Source organism: Tupaia chinensis, unplaced genomic scaffold (genome assembly GCF_000334495.1).
Source record: "Tupaia chinensis unplaced genomic scaffold, TupChi_1.0 Scaffold147534_1, whole genome shotgun sequence".
Lineage (NCBI taxonomy): Eukaryota > Metazoa > Chordata > Mammalia > Scandentia > Tupaiidae > Tupaia > Tupaia belangeri.
The window spans coordinates 1,549,783-1,564,151 of NW_006207386.1; the positions used below are offsets into that span (position 1 = coordinate 1,549,783).

Sequence of the window (14,369 nt, forward strand, 5' to 3'; positions counted from 1 at the left end):
ACCATGATTAGCCTTGAGGGAGTCCAGTGCCTTTAACCACCATGCCACCTGCTGCCCCCTCTCCTTTTTTTTTAATAAGGTTTTTTTTTTTGGGGGGGAAGAGGTTTTTGTGCTTTAGGGTGTGTGCACTCGCCAGACAGACAGAGAGGGACAGAGGGACAGAAAGCGAGAAATCACCCCCCAGGGGAGATGGTCATGCCTCAATCCCTTCTCCTCCGTTCTCCTCTTAGGATCTTGGGCACACACGACATATGCCCGGTGTGAGTTTTAAGCCACCGGGTCTGGGACATAAACCACAGTCGACTACATGGGAGTTCAGCGACATAGCCATTACACTAACTGCTAGTTCTGCTGGCCCCTTATTTTTAAAAAAATTATTATTTTTAATTTTTTTAAAAAGAATAATTTATTTATTACTATTTTTCAGTTTGTACCTGTCATCTTATCAGGTCGGGGCATTGAATCCTGATCCCTTTACTGATATTCACATGTTAATTCCAACAAGCACATCACTGTGCTTATAGTATTCGATCTTGTGATGTCTGTTCTCTAAACCAAAACCAAATATTGGGCTGCTTGTAGCACAGCAGCAATGAGCTGCTGGGAAGAAGCCTGATCTCACATGGTGACTGGTTCAGAGGTCAGCCTGAAGAGTAACAGGCGAGTGCCTGCCATCTGACAGGCTGGAGGACTAGAGGAAAGGGACTGTGGCATGACCAGATTCTATGGACGGGATATCTCTCTCTGTCTCTTTCTCTCTTTCTATCATGAATAAAGAAGTTCTATCATGAATAAAGAGAAAAAAAAACCAAAAAGCAAAATATAAACTTCTTTGATTGAATAATTAATTTTATTGCTTTTAAATAAGAATCATTGACATCATGATAAAAATAAGTGGCGTAGGGCTGGCAGGTGGCATGGTGGTTAAGGGTGCTGGATTCCCACATCACCGACCGTGGTTTTCGAGTCCCTGACCTGGCAGCTTAAATAAATAAATAATTATTTAATTTAAAAAAAAAAAGGTGGCTCAGGGATTAGTAACTTCTTAAGTGAACCCAACAATGTAAAGTTAATTACACATACATACACACAGTTCAAAGAGTTCAAGTAGTTTTGAATTCACAACTCTGATTATACTAGTATGATGGTCATGGTAGTCTGTGGGACCCTCAAAAATATCCAAAGGCGGGGACTGGCAGGTGGCGGTGGTTCAGGGTGCTGGACTCCCACAATGGCCAAAGGAGGTTTGATTCCAAGACCTTGTGGTTTGCTTTCTCTCTCTTTCTCTCGCTCTGCTTCTGGACAAATTAAAAATAAATAAATAAATAAAGTTAAATAAAATAATTCTTAAAAAAAATATCCAGGGACCAGCAGATGGTGTAGTGGCTACATCACTGGACTCCGATGTGTTGACTGCAGTTGGAGACCTGGACTGGGTGTCTTAAACTCACGCCAGCATGTGTGCATGCATGTCTAAGATCCTGAGAGAAGAATGGAGGAGAAGGAATTGCGGTGTGGCCATCGCCCCTGGAGGGTGATTTCTCGCTTTCTGTCTCTCTCTGTCTTTCTGGCAAGCACAAGCTCCTATAGTAAAAACCTCTCTCAAAAAAAAAAAATAAAAACCTTTGCAAAAAAAAAAAAAAAAAAAAAAAAATCGAAAGGTAAGTAAGTTTTTGTCATTGTAACGCCAGGACATTATTCGTCTTTTTTTGCTGTGTTGATATTTGTTCTGATTGTTCAGAAGCAAAGGTGGAAAAAACTGTGGTCTTCATCATGAATCAAGGTGGCAACAAACTACCAGTAGTCAAAACTACCAGTAGTCATTGCATTATTTACCTTCATACACTCAGTTTAAGAAGTTTTACATAAGAGTGTCCTGTTGAAGCAGCAAAATGATAAACCTCTGCCATCAAGAACATCTCTTTTGTATACTGCATGATGATAATGGCCAGTTTTTATATCCCCACATATGATTATTGTCTGACTATCCCAAGGAAAAGATCTGGTATGTAGTGGGAGTGTGGTCTACGGGTCTACATAGAATCTCAAACTTTATTTTTGTTGTTGGTGTTGTATTGGTATAAGCTTGACACTATTTTGTGTTCCCTGTCGATATAGCACATGGATAAATGTATTAGAAGTATTGAGAATTAAGGGTTTTGTTATAGAGGAAGGGTGATAAGAATGTAGAATTGAAGAATGCGAGGTAGAATCCTGCCACGATGAATTTGAAGTCAGGGTGTCACTACGAACTTGCAGTTTAAGATATTTCAAGTATGCTTGTGTCCTGGACCTGATGGTTTGAAAATTACGCTGGGCACATGTGCATGCATGCCAAAACTCCCTGGAGGAAAATGGAAGAGAAGGGACTGCGATGTGGCCGACCTCCCTGGGGGGTGATTTCTTCCTTTCTCTGTCTCACTCTGGTGAGTGCATATATCCTATGGCAAATAATAATAATAATAACAGTAATAATAATAATAATAATAATAAGTGATCCTTGCTGTAGTCAGTCAAAAAGCTTAGAAGCCATAATACTTCATTAACAAGAAGCACACTGAAATCTCAGATCTTGGTTTCCAAATGCCATTTCCCATTGAAAATTACCAGAGCTTGGAGAAATAGCTAATTTGAGGTCTGGGACAGGGAAAGCTTAGGGTTAGCTTGACATGCTTGTGCCAGAAAGCAAAGAGGCGCCCACACTACTAAGGTCATGTCAGAAGAACACAGAGCTGGCTTGAAGAAGCTCCAAGTGGCCAAATTTGGAATAATTTGAATATCAGAAATGTACGGAGTATAATATTTTGAATACTTAATTCATGGGGCCAGCAGGTGGCATAATGGTTGTGTCACTCGATTCCCACGTGTTCAGCCATGGTTGAACCGTGGTTGTCCTGGATCTGGTGGCTTGAAACTTATGCTGGGTACATGTGTGTGAATGCCCAAAATCCCAAGAGGTGAATGGAGGAGAAGGGATTGTGGCATGGCCATCTCCCCTGGGGAGTGACTTTTTGCTTTCTGTTTTTCTGTCTGTCCAGTGAGTGCACATGCCCTATAGCAAAAATCTCTCAAAAAATAAAAATCAGAAAGGACTAGCAGGTGGCATCGTGGTCATGGTGGTTAAGGTGCCAGACTCCCACATGGTTGACCACTGTTCAAGTCCTGGACCTGGCAGCTTCTTTCCTCCTTCCCTCCCTCCCTCCCTCCCTCTGTCTCTCTCTCTCTCTCATGCATGTGCCCTATAGCAAATTAAAGAAGATAATAATAAGTAATTCTTGAAAAGGTACTAGAATTGTAAATACAGACTGCATGTATGGTGATAATACATGGTGAAATGACGTTGTGTCTGCAGATGCTTTAAAATAATTTGAAAGAGGGGAGTATGGGTAAGAATACAAGAGGAAGCAAGATTAGCCAACAGTTGCTAAAAAGTCAACATGTGTGCTAGTTATGCTAGTCCATTTACTTTGAAATGCATTGATAGGAAATTTGGGGGGGAAATGGAGAGGTAAGACACTTGTGGGACACAGATAAGGTTTATTATCTGTTGATGAGGATGTGTATAATTGTCTCAACTGGGCTAGACTGAGGTGTAGATCATGCTGGGTAAAGGCTCTTCACAATCTAAGTGATGTATAGGGATTTAATGTGCGAGTAAAAAAGACTTTAAAAATTAAAAAAGAATAAAAAAACAAGAAATGCATAGGTTTTTTTAAAAGAAGTATTTCCTTTTATTTTATTTATCATTATTGTTACTTTTAATTTGACTGGAACGCAGTACACAGAGAGAGAAAGTGAGAAAGCAAGCCATCAGGTCCTGGACTCAAACCATGGTCAACTAAGTGAGAATCCAGTGCCTTTAACTACCATACCACCTGCCGGTCCCATTATAGTTGTTGTTTTTGTTTTTGTTTCTGTTTTTTTTTTTTTTTTTTTTTTTGAGAGGTTTTTGCTATAGGGTGCGTGTGCTCGCCAGAAAGAGAGACAGAGAGACAGTAAGCGAGAAATCACCCCCCCCCCAGGGGGGAATGGCCACGCGGCAATCCCTTCTCCTCCATTCTCCTCTCGGAATCTTGGGCATGTACGCACATGCACCTGGTGTGAGTGTTAAGCCCCCGGGGCCGGGGCACGAACCGCAGTTGACTACATGGGAGTCCAACGACATAGCCATTACACCAACTGCTGGTCTCCCCATTCTAGTTTTAATATTTTGAACTACTTATTAATAACCTGGCATTTTGTGCCTTCTTATGTGATGCATTGAGAGTACATGTTACCTGTGTAGAATTGTTGCCAGAAATATATAACCTGAATCTAATCATGAGGAAATGATTACATCAGCTCTGAATGCATGATGTTCTGGAACTAACTACAAAGAAGTGCTTGTGAAAATAGCAAAAAACTCATAAAAAGGAATCATTCACAATGTTTGAACCTTCCATGAGTGTATCTCCTTTGCCCTTCCAAAATCACAAGAAAACATTTTGGGGACAGCTGCAGAGATTAGAACATGGGTTTTAACTGCTACTGAATTAATATGAATTATTTTAGGTACAGTTAATATTTAGTGGTTCTGTAAGAGAATGTCATCATTTATTATTAGGACAAATTAGTATGATATCCACAAAAAACAGGGTGGGTATGCATAGATTTGATTGACACATTAAGTGATTATTTCTGTAGATCAAAAACAGTCAAATATCAGTAAATACTTATGGTCAAACTAATATCTGTTAAAAGAGAGAAAAAGAAAGCAAATGTGGTGACAAATGGTAGCTCTGGGTGAAGAACCTACAGATATTTCTGCTATTCTTTTACCTCTCTCTGGCTTAGAACTTTTTTAGAATAGAGAGTTGGGAGAAAATAGGTAGCCAGCATAGAAAAGTGAACTCCCGGCAGATACATCTTTGTTAGAGTAAGTGTGCTGACAGCATTCTCTTTGGGAATAATTGCCCATAATAGCATTTATATTCTCTTGGAATTAATTCTACAACCACCTAAATTGATTTAGAGTACAAAGAGAAAGAAAAGCTACTTATTTCATGAAGTTTCATATTTCTGAATCAGCATATGACAAAAACAACCATAGATGAGATTATGTAAGAAAAAAGCTTAAAAATTTTATTTGGATTTTTTTTTGAGAGAGAGATTTTTGCTATAGGGCCTGTATGCTCACTGGAGAGACAGAAAATGGGAAGTCACCCCAGGGGAGACGACCACATTGCAGTCCCTTCTCCATTCTCCTCTCAGGATTTAGGGCACTATTCACACGCTCCTGGCATGAGTTTCAAGCCACCAGGATGGGACTCAACTCTCTGTCAGCCACATGGGAGTTCAGCACCTTAACTGCTATGCCACCTGCTGGCCCATATGAAGTTATTTTCACATAGATATTTAAGGACAAATCCTCAATGGGAGAAAAAGATGGTCAATGGTTTATGAGAAACTGATGCTGCTGCTTTTTTTTAAATCAAGACATAATAAATGACTGCTGTATAGGCATGGCCTCAACATTCTCTGTAAAGTAGGGTATGTCTCTAAAATTGTAAAAGTCTGGGGACCAACAGATAGCATAATGATTATGTTGCTGTCACTGAATTTCCACATAGTTGTTAACAGTTTGAGTCCCAGACCCAGCAGCTTAAAACTCACGCTGGGTACGTGTGCATGCGTGCCCAAAATTTGGAGAGAATGGAGAAGGGATTGTGGTGTGGTCATTCCCACTAGGGGGTAATTTCTTACTTTCTGTCTCTCAGCCTTTCTGGCAACTGCATGCAAAAATTTCTTCCCCACCTTTTTTATCCTAAGGTCTCCGCTGAAGCATTTTGCTCAGAGCTACTGGGGTCTTCTGGGTGACCATGGCAGACTGAGAAGGTTATGAGATGATAATTCGTACTCCCCTCTAGATAATTTTCCTGATTACAACAGCCCCTGGTTTTATCCTTCTCTGTTTGAATCCAAACAGATCCCTCAAGAAGTGGCTGACATCTTTAACGCCCCCAGTGATGATGAAGAATTCCTGGGTTTCCAAGATGATGTTCCCATGGAAACCCTCTCATCAGAGGAGAGCTGTGATAGTTTTGACTCGCTGGAGTCAGGGAAACAGGTATGGATGCCTCCTTTCAAGGCAGGTGTGTTCATCTGGAAGTCCCTTGGTTTGGATAGTCTTCAATTTGCATGTGGTCCAAGATTGATGATTCCAGTTAATGTTAGTTGTCACAAACATTTTATTTTAGAAGCTTTATGCCTTCCTGTTTCAGGAAACTGATTAGAGTACCTCGTTCTCTTCGGCAGTTTGAATCCTTTCCATGTACAATACATTTTTCTTTTTTAGTAAAGGGACCTCACATGATCAAATCCATGTTCTTTGCCCTGTGGTGAGGTTGTAGTCAGAGTCCCCCTCCCTTGCTGAGAGGAGGACTGGCTCCACCTCACCCTAGCCCACACTGAGGAAGGCAGCAGGGTGGGCGAAGCATGTGGTTACTCTGGGACAGTCGCTTCGCTGTGGTCCTGCAGCACAATTCTATCAGCACCTCAGTCTTGGAATTGCTGAGGAGAGCATTATTTGTTCCTTAATTGCGTTGATCTGCAGCAACCACAGGTTATGATTCTATGAGAGGTGGATTTCTAGTGGTTTTCATTGTGTCTTCGCAGTGGAAGGGTCAATCAAAATCTCCAGCCTTCAGGGGCCCAGCAGCAGGTGATGTGTTGGTTAAGGCGCTGGATCCCACATGGCTGACCGCAGTTCCATTCCGGAATCAGGTGGCTTGAAAATCATGATAAATAATAAATGTTTTTTTTAAAAAAACTCCAACCTTCAGTGCATTTTCTTCTAAGTTCCCTGTGGCACCAAAATTCTTCCTTCTCTTTCGGCTATAGCCTCTCCTAAAAGGCTGTAAGTTAAACCCATTTTGCTTGGACTGGGCAAAGACTAAAGGGAAGCAGTTAATTATATGGAGGTGAAGTGCCTGCTTAATTACTGGGCTGACTGTGCATTCTTGCCTCCGGGGAGGTCAGCATGGTCCCCTGGTCTCTGCCGCCATCCATATCTGGTTGATGTCTCCACAGCATTTGACCCTCCTAGCCATTTCCATCCATTCTCCTGGCTCTTTTCCTCTCTGTTACACGTTTGTGTTTTGTTGTCTGCATCTTTTTCCAAGGCTGTTTGGGGGTCTTTTCACTCTCAGTGATCCCATTGACTGTCCAGCCTTCAGCTGTGATTGCGTTCTTCATGTGGAGCTTGGCTTCTCTCTCCAGCCCCAGGCAGTTTTCTGACTGCCAGTTGGATAGTGCTGGTTGGTAGAAGGGAGATCTGAAACTTAAGCATTTTCCCTCCCCTGGTTATCTGACTTTCCCATTTCCTCATTTATACTTCCATCTTTTGTTCTTGACAAGGACTCCTCTTACATCTCCCTGACTCTCATTTAGGAGTGGATGAAACGCCTGTTGGGTTCCTCACATCAACTCCTTTCTTTTTATATTTCTTTTTCTTACGGTTTTTGACATAGGGTATGTACTTATCAGAGACAGAATGAGAGAAACAGAGAGAGAAGGAAAGTGAGAAATCACCCCTTCCCCATGGCCATGCTGCAGTTCTTTCTCCATTCTTCTCTCTGGGAGACACACACACATGTGCCCAGCGAGCTTCTCAAGCTTTGATGTCCCAACCCAGTTGTAGTCAGCGATGTGAGAGAGTGCCTTAAGCACCAGGCCGCCTGCTGGCTTCAGCTGTCTTAGCTGTCATAGTCCTGCCTGAATGCTCATGCCCTACAAGAATCCATGGGAGGGGACCAGCAGTTAGCGTAATGGCTATGTCACTGGACTCCCATGTAGTCGACCATAGTTCGAGTCCCGGACCCAGTGGCTTAAACTCACGCTGGGCGCGTGTGCATGCGTGCCCAAGATCCCAAGAGGAGAATGGAGGAGAAGGGATTGGGGCGCGGCCACACCCCCCCCGGGGGGGGGTGATTTCTCGCTTTCTATCTTTCTGTCTCTCTCTGTCTTTCTGGCGAGCACACACACCCTATAGCAAAAACCTCTCCAAAAAAAAGAAAAGAAAAGAATCCATGGGAGGACTAAGCTCTAGCCATGCCACCTCCCTTATTCAGAGATAGTCAGTCTGCATCCGAATGTGGTCATGCATTAAGGGAGGCAGAGCCCCCCATCCACCTGGAGGAGTATCCTGAACACTGTGGGGTGTGTGGAAAATGCCGAATGCAAGAGTCTGGCATGCACTGGGCATAAAGAAACAACAGCTGCTGTTGCTGCTGTGGTGAGCATCACTCATGTAGTCAAGTCTGTCCTTCCCGTTCCTCTAGGCTGGCCTCAGCATACCTTAGCTGGCCCCTGACAGTGCGCCTGCCAACTGCTTTCCATATAGTTCTACCTGTAATCCATAGACCTCCCTTGGAAGGGATAAGTGCTGTTACCATCCCATTTTACAGGTCACGACACTGAAGCTCAGGGAAGTGAAACGACTTGCTCAGGTTGTCATACCTGTGAAATACCCAGCTAGTGTGTTCCAAATCCAGGGCTACCCCTTCTCAGTTTTATATCTGCCCAGCTCTCTTCTTTTCTCTTTCAGGTACTGCAGGTAACTAGAAACTGGCTTTCTTCCTTCTGACATGCTGGTCTGCCCGCTGTCCACTGGCCCATGCTGTTTTTCTGTTTGTGTACTCACTCTTTCATCATTTTCTTAGGCCCTGCCCTGATTCAGATCCAGTTCAAATGCTGCTGCTTCCATGAAGTCTTACTGGATTTTCCTTCCATCTGTATGCCATGTTGCTTATAATCCTGACCCTCATCGTGGTTATTTGTGGACCCATCCTACATTGTAAATTCCTGGAAGGAGAGGACCTCATACTTGAGTGATGTTTCCCAACTCAGGCACCCAGCACTCTATGGCTGTATAGAATGAACGCATAGTAGGTATTTGTTGGGTATGACCACAGTGGGTGCTGGGCTGACTCTGGTGCACCAGGGCACTCATTCTCCCCAAGCTATTATTAGGTTTGATTTGGGATTGGCAACGGAGTCAGAGGCAGCAAAGATGAAAATACCAGAGTCAGGCATTGGGGCTTAATAAAACCAGCAAAATTTATTCTTCAAAAAGCTCTCAGGACCACCCCCATCTGGTCAGAGGCTGAGGGAATCACACCCAGGGTGGGTGCTACTCATTCTTAAAGGGCCATTGTCCAATAGGTGGTCTCCACGGGTCTTTGTCTGGCCAATGAAGGTCGCTGTTTCTGTTCAGCTTTGGCGGTGCGCCAGATGCTGAAGGGCGGGAAAGTCTGTTGGTGATGGCAGGCCAGATGTGGAAAACCGGAAAGTTCCTGCCGGCAGGAAAGTTTCCACCATGTTTCTCTTCCCTTCCCCCAGACCTTACATTTATTAAATGTGACATAGGGTTCATAAAAAAAAACAACCTTAACCTCCTTTGTTAGCTCTTCTTTTTTCTTTTTAAGAGAGATCTTTGTTATAGGGCACGTGTGCTCGCTGGAGAGATAGAGAAAGATGGAGAGACAGAGGAGAGAAATCACCCCCACACACACAGAAGAGAGAAATCACACACACACACACGCGCACACACACACACCGGGGGGAATGGCCATGCTGCAATCCCATCTCCTCCACTCTCCTCTCGGAATTTTGGGCACACACGCACACATGCCTGGTATGAGTTTGAAGCCTCTGGGTCCATTGAACCGTTGTCAGCCATGTGGGAGTCCAGCAATGTAACCATTGCCATCTACTGGTCCCAGTTCTTCTTTTTTTATTATTACTTTTAATCGACACATAATGTACATTTTTATGGGATACAGTGTGTTTTTAAGTACATGAATACAATGTATAATGATCAAATTAGAGTAATTAGCATATTTATCATCTCAACCATTTGCCACCACTTTGTGTTGGGAACATTCAGAATCCTGTTTCAGCTATTTTGAAATACACAGAAAATTGTTAAAGATAGTCACTGTGCTGTGCTCGAGAAACACTAGAACTGATTCCACTTCTCTATAATTTTGTGTTCATTAACCAACTTCTCTCTAGCCCCGATCCATCTTTTCTATAATCACATTCTTTTTAAAAAATAATTATTTAATTTAATTTATTGTTTTAAAAAATTTGTTATAGGACATGTGTGCATACCAGAGAGAGAATGAGAGAGGGAAAGTGAGAAAGCGAGCTGCCAGGTCTGGGACTTGAACTGCAGTCTACCATATGTGAGTCCGGCACCTTAACTACCACACGACCTGCTGGCTCCTGTAGTTACATTCTACTTCATACTTCTGAGGACATCTTTTTTCAGTTTCCATGCAGGAGTGAGAACCTACATTAACTCTTTTTCTGGTCTCTTTGTTTGTGATCTTTATTTTTTTAATGTTTTATTATTTTTTTATACATTCACTCACTGTATATCATTACAACATACAAAATGAATTTTCCCAGCATGAGTACACTATATAATAGTCCAGTTAAAGATATTATCATACACATTATCGACAGATAGTTTTTCATTTGTGTCCCTTAAATGTTTTTGCCTCTTTATTTTTCCCCTTGATTCCCACCTGCTCACTTTCTCTCATTTCCCACCCTCCTACCACACTATCTCTAGTGTTCACAATTGTTCTGCATGATTTTATACCTTCCAGTTGTTTAGTTTCTGCCATAAAGTGTGGTTATTGAGTATTGAGAGTACCTCTCTTTCATAGTCTGTCTTGCTTTTCTTAAGAGTGGATCTTCCATATTCATCCATTTTCTATCAAATGCCAGGATCTTATTGAGTATATATTGACTGTGGACATGTAGTACCTCTCTTTCATAGTCTGTCTTGCTTTTCTTAAGAGTGGATCTTCCATATTCATCCATTTTCTATCAAATGCCAGGATCTTATTTTTGTGGCTGAGTAGTATTTCATAGAGTATATGTAATCCATTCACCTGTTCATGGACATTTGAGTTGATTCCATGTTTTACCAACTGTGAATAATGCTGCAATAAACAGATATGCAAGCACTTTTCTGAGTGTTCTCCTATCCTTTGGATAAATACCCAGGGATGGGATTGCTGGATTACACAGTAGTTCTATTTGTAGGTCTTTGAGGAACCTCTATTTTGTTCTCCACAGTGATTGTACTAATTTACATTCCTACAGTGTAGGGGAGAGTTCCTTCACCAGCACTTATCATTTTCATTTTTTTAACCTTAGCTATTCTGACTGGGGCTAGGCAGTATCTTACCATGGTTTTGATTTGCACCTCCCTTATGATAAGGGGTGTTGAGTATTTTCATATACTTTTTGATTGTTCATATATCTTTAGCGAGCTGTTTGTTCGATTCATTCGCTAATCTTAATTGGGTTGATTATTTTAGGAAGTGAGGGGTAAGCTGCTTGGGTTTTTTGTATATTCTAGTTACTAGTTCCTTATCAACGCATAGTTTTCAAATACATTCTCCCATTCCAACAGTTGCCAATTAACTATTGTTTCTTTTGCTGTCCAGAAGCTTTTTTAAAATTAAGAATGATTTTATATAACTTTATTTATCCGTTATTTATTTATTTTTATTCAGCGAGGAAGGGATAGAGTGAGAGAGAGACAAAGTGAGAAAGCAAGCCTCCAGGTCCAGGACTCAAACCACGGTCGATCATATTGGAATCCAATGCCCTTAACCACCATGCACCTGCTGGACCCACTTGTGCAGAAGCTTTTAAACTTGATGTAGTTCCACTTGTCTATTTTGGGGATTATTGCCTGTGCTTTGGGATCTTATTTAGGAGGTTTTTGCCTACTGCAATGTCCGTAAGAGTTTCCCCTGTGTTATCTAAGAGTAGTTTTATAGTTAGAAGTCTTAGCTTTAGATCTTTGATCCATTTTGTGTCAATTTTTGTTAATGGTGAGAGACAAGGGTCCAGTTTCATCTTCCTGCAGGTGGATAACCAGTTTTCCCAGCACTATCTGTTAAAAAGATGATCTATTCCCCACTGCATTGACTGGTGCCCTTTGTTAAACTCAATTGGCTTTATGTTTTGGGTTTTATTTCTAGGATCTCTATTCTGGTCCATTGGCCCATCTGCTTGTTTTTGTGCCAGTACCATGCTGTTTTGATTATAACAGCTTTGCAATATATTTTGGGGTCAGGGAGTGAGATGTCTCCTACTGTCCACTCTTTTTGCAAAAAAATTGCTTTGGCAGTATGTGGTCTTTTATGATTCCAGACCAATTCTATGATTTTTTTTTTTCTAAATCTGTGAAGAATGTCCCTGGGAAAATGATTGGGATTGCATTAAATTTGTAGATTAATTTGGGTAGGATTGGCATTTTGATTATATTAATTCTTCCAATTCAGGACCATGGGTTGCCTTTCCACTTTTTTGTGGGATTTTCAATTCTTTTTTTAAGTTTTTTCATAGTTTTCCTTGTAGAGGTCTTTGAATTTGTTGGTTAGGTTTATTCCCAGGTATCTTATACTTTTGGGGGCTATTATAAATGGGATTGCTTTCTTAAATTCTACCTCATTTTGTCCCTTGTTTGTGTATAGAGATGCTATAAATTGGGACCAGCAATTGGCATATTGGCTATATCACTGGACTCCCATGTAGTCAACCACGGTTCAAGTCCCAGACCTAGTGGCTTACACTCATGCTGGGTGCATGTTCATGCATGCCCAAGATCCCGAGAGGAAAATGGAGGAGAAGGGATTGTGGTGTGGCCATCCCTCCAGGGTGTGATTTCTCCCGCTTTCTGTCCCTCTGTCTTTGTGGCAAGTACACATGCTCTATAGCAAAAACTTCTCAAAAAAAAAAAAAAAAAAAGGAAAGAATGCTATAAATTTTTGTATGTCGATTTTGTATCCTGACACTTTACAATATTAATTTATCGCCTTTTAAAAAATTCTTTTGGATTTTATATGTATATAATCATCTCATCTGCAAATATAATTTTATTTCTTCTTTCCCAATTTGAATGCCTTTATATTCTTCTCTTGTCCAATTGCATTGGGTAGGACATCTAGTACTACATTGAAAAGGAGTGGAGATGGAACCAGCAGTTAGCGTAATGGCTATATCGCTGGACTCCCACGTAGTCGACCGTGGTTCGAGTCCCGGACCCGGTGGCTTAAACTCATGCCGGGCGCGTGTGCGTGCGTGCCCAAGATCCTGAGAGGAGAATGGAGGAGAAGGGATTGTGGCGTGACCATCCCCCCTGGGGGGTGATTTCTCGCTTTCTGTCTCTATGTCTCTCTCTGTCTGTCTGGTGAGCGCATGCGCTCTGTAGCGAAAACCTCTCAAGAAAAAAAAAAAAAAACGGGAAAAAATTATCTATCTAATTGTATTTATTCTGGAATCTGTTATAGAACACATAACAGTGAGAAAAACAGAGCAAGCGAGAGAGGCAAAGTAAGAAAGCAAGCCACTAGGTCCAGGACTTGGTCATGTAGCAGTCCAGCATCCTTAACCAGCATTCCACCTGCTGGCTCTGAGCTATGGATTTTTTGTATATTCATATATCGTGTTGAGAAATGTCCCTTCTATGCTGATTTTTCTGAGTCTTACCCATGAAGGGAAGTTGTATTTTATCAAATGCTTTTGCTGGATTGATTGATATGATCATATGGTTCTGTTAATATAGTATATTACATTTATGGTTTTGTGTAGGTTGAACCATCCTTGCATCTTTGGAATAAAGCCTCCCTGGTCATGGTGTATAATCTTTTTTAATGTGTCATTAGATATAATTTGCTATCTTGTTGAGAATATTTGCATCTATTATGCCATCTATTATTCAGAGACTATGGTTTTCTTTTTTTGTTACATTCTTGTCTGATTGGGGGACGAGGGTGATGGAGACTTCATAAAATGAATTTGGGAGAGTCTCCTTTTGGATCTTTAGAAATAATTTGAATAGAATAGGGGTTAATGCGTCTTTAAAAGTTTTGTAGAATTCAGAAGTAAAACCATTGGGACCTGGACTTTTCTTTGTTGGGAGGTTGTTATTACTGATTTAATCTAATTTCTTGTTATCAATCTAGTCAGGCTTTCTGTGTCTTTCTGATTCAGTCTTAGTAGATTATATGTGTCCATAAATTTGTCCATCTCATTAAGGTTTTCTTGTTTCTTGGTATAGAATTGCTCATAGTATTCTCTAATAACCTTTTGTATTTCTGTTATTACCTGTTCTAATCTTGCCTGTTTCATTGTGAATTTGATTTATTTGGTTCCTTTTTCCTTAGTCAAGTTAATGGTATATCAATTTTGTTTATCTTCCCAAAGAACCAGCTTTTGGTTTCATATCTTTTGGGTATAGTTAATTTATTCTCTATTTCTACTTGAATCTTTATTACTTTTTTCCTCCTGAAATTTTTTTT

At 41.1% G+C, this 14,369-nt stretch overlaps 1 protein-coding gene across 3 annotated transcripts in view; it reads left to right on the top strand.

Moving 5' to 3' along the window:
- Positions 1 to 14,369, top strand: part of CDCA7L (cell division cycle associated 7 like) — a 63,360-nt gene that overhangs the window by 31,695 nt on the left and 17,296 nt on the right. For all 3 annotated transcript variants that reach the window (XM_014584744.2, XM_006169845.3, XM_006169844.3), the window contains exon 2: positions 5,966 to 6,106. In XM_014584744.2, coding sequence (XP_014440230.1) covers positions 5,966 to 6,106 — 141 coding nt within the window. The remainder of the gene's footprint in view (positions 1 to 5,965; positions 6,107 to 14,369) is intronic.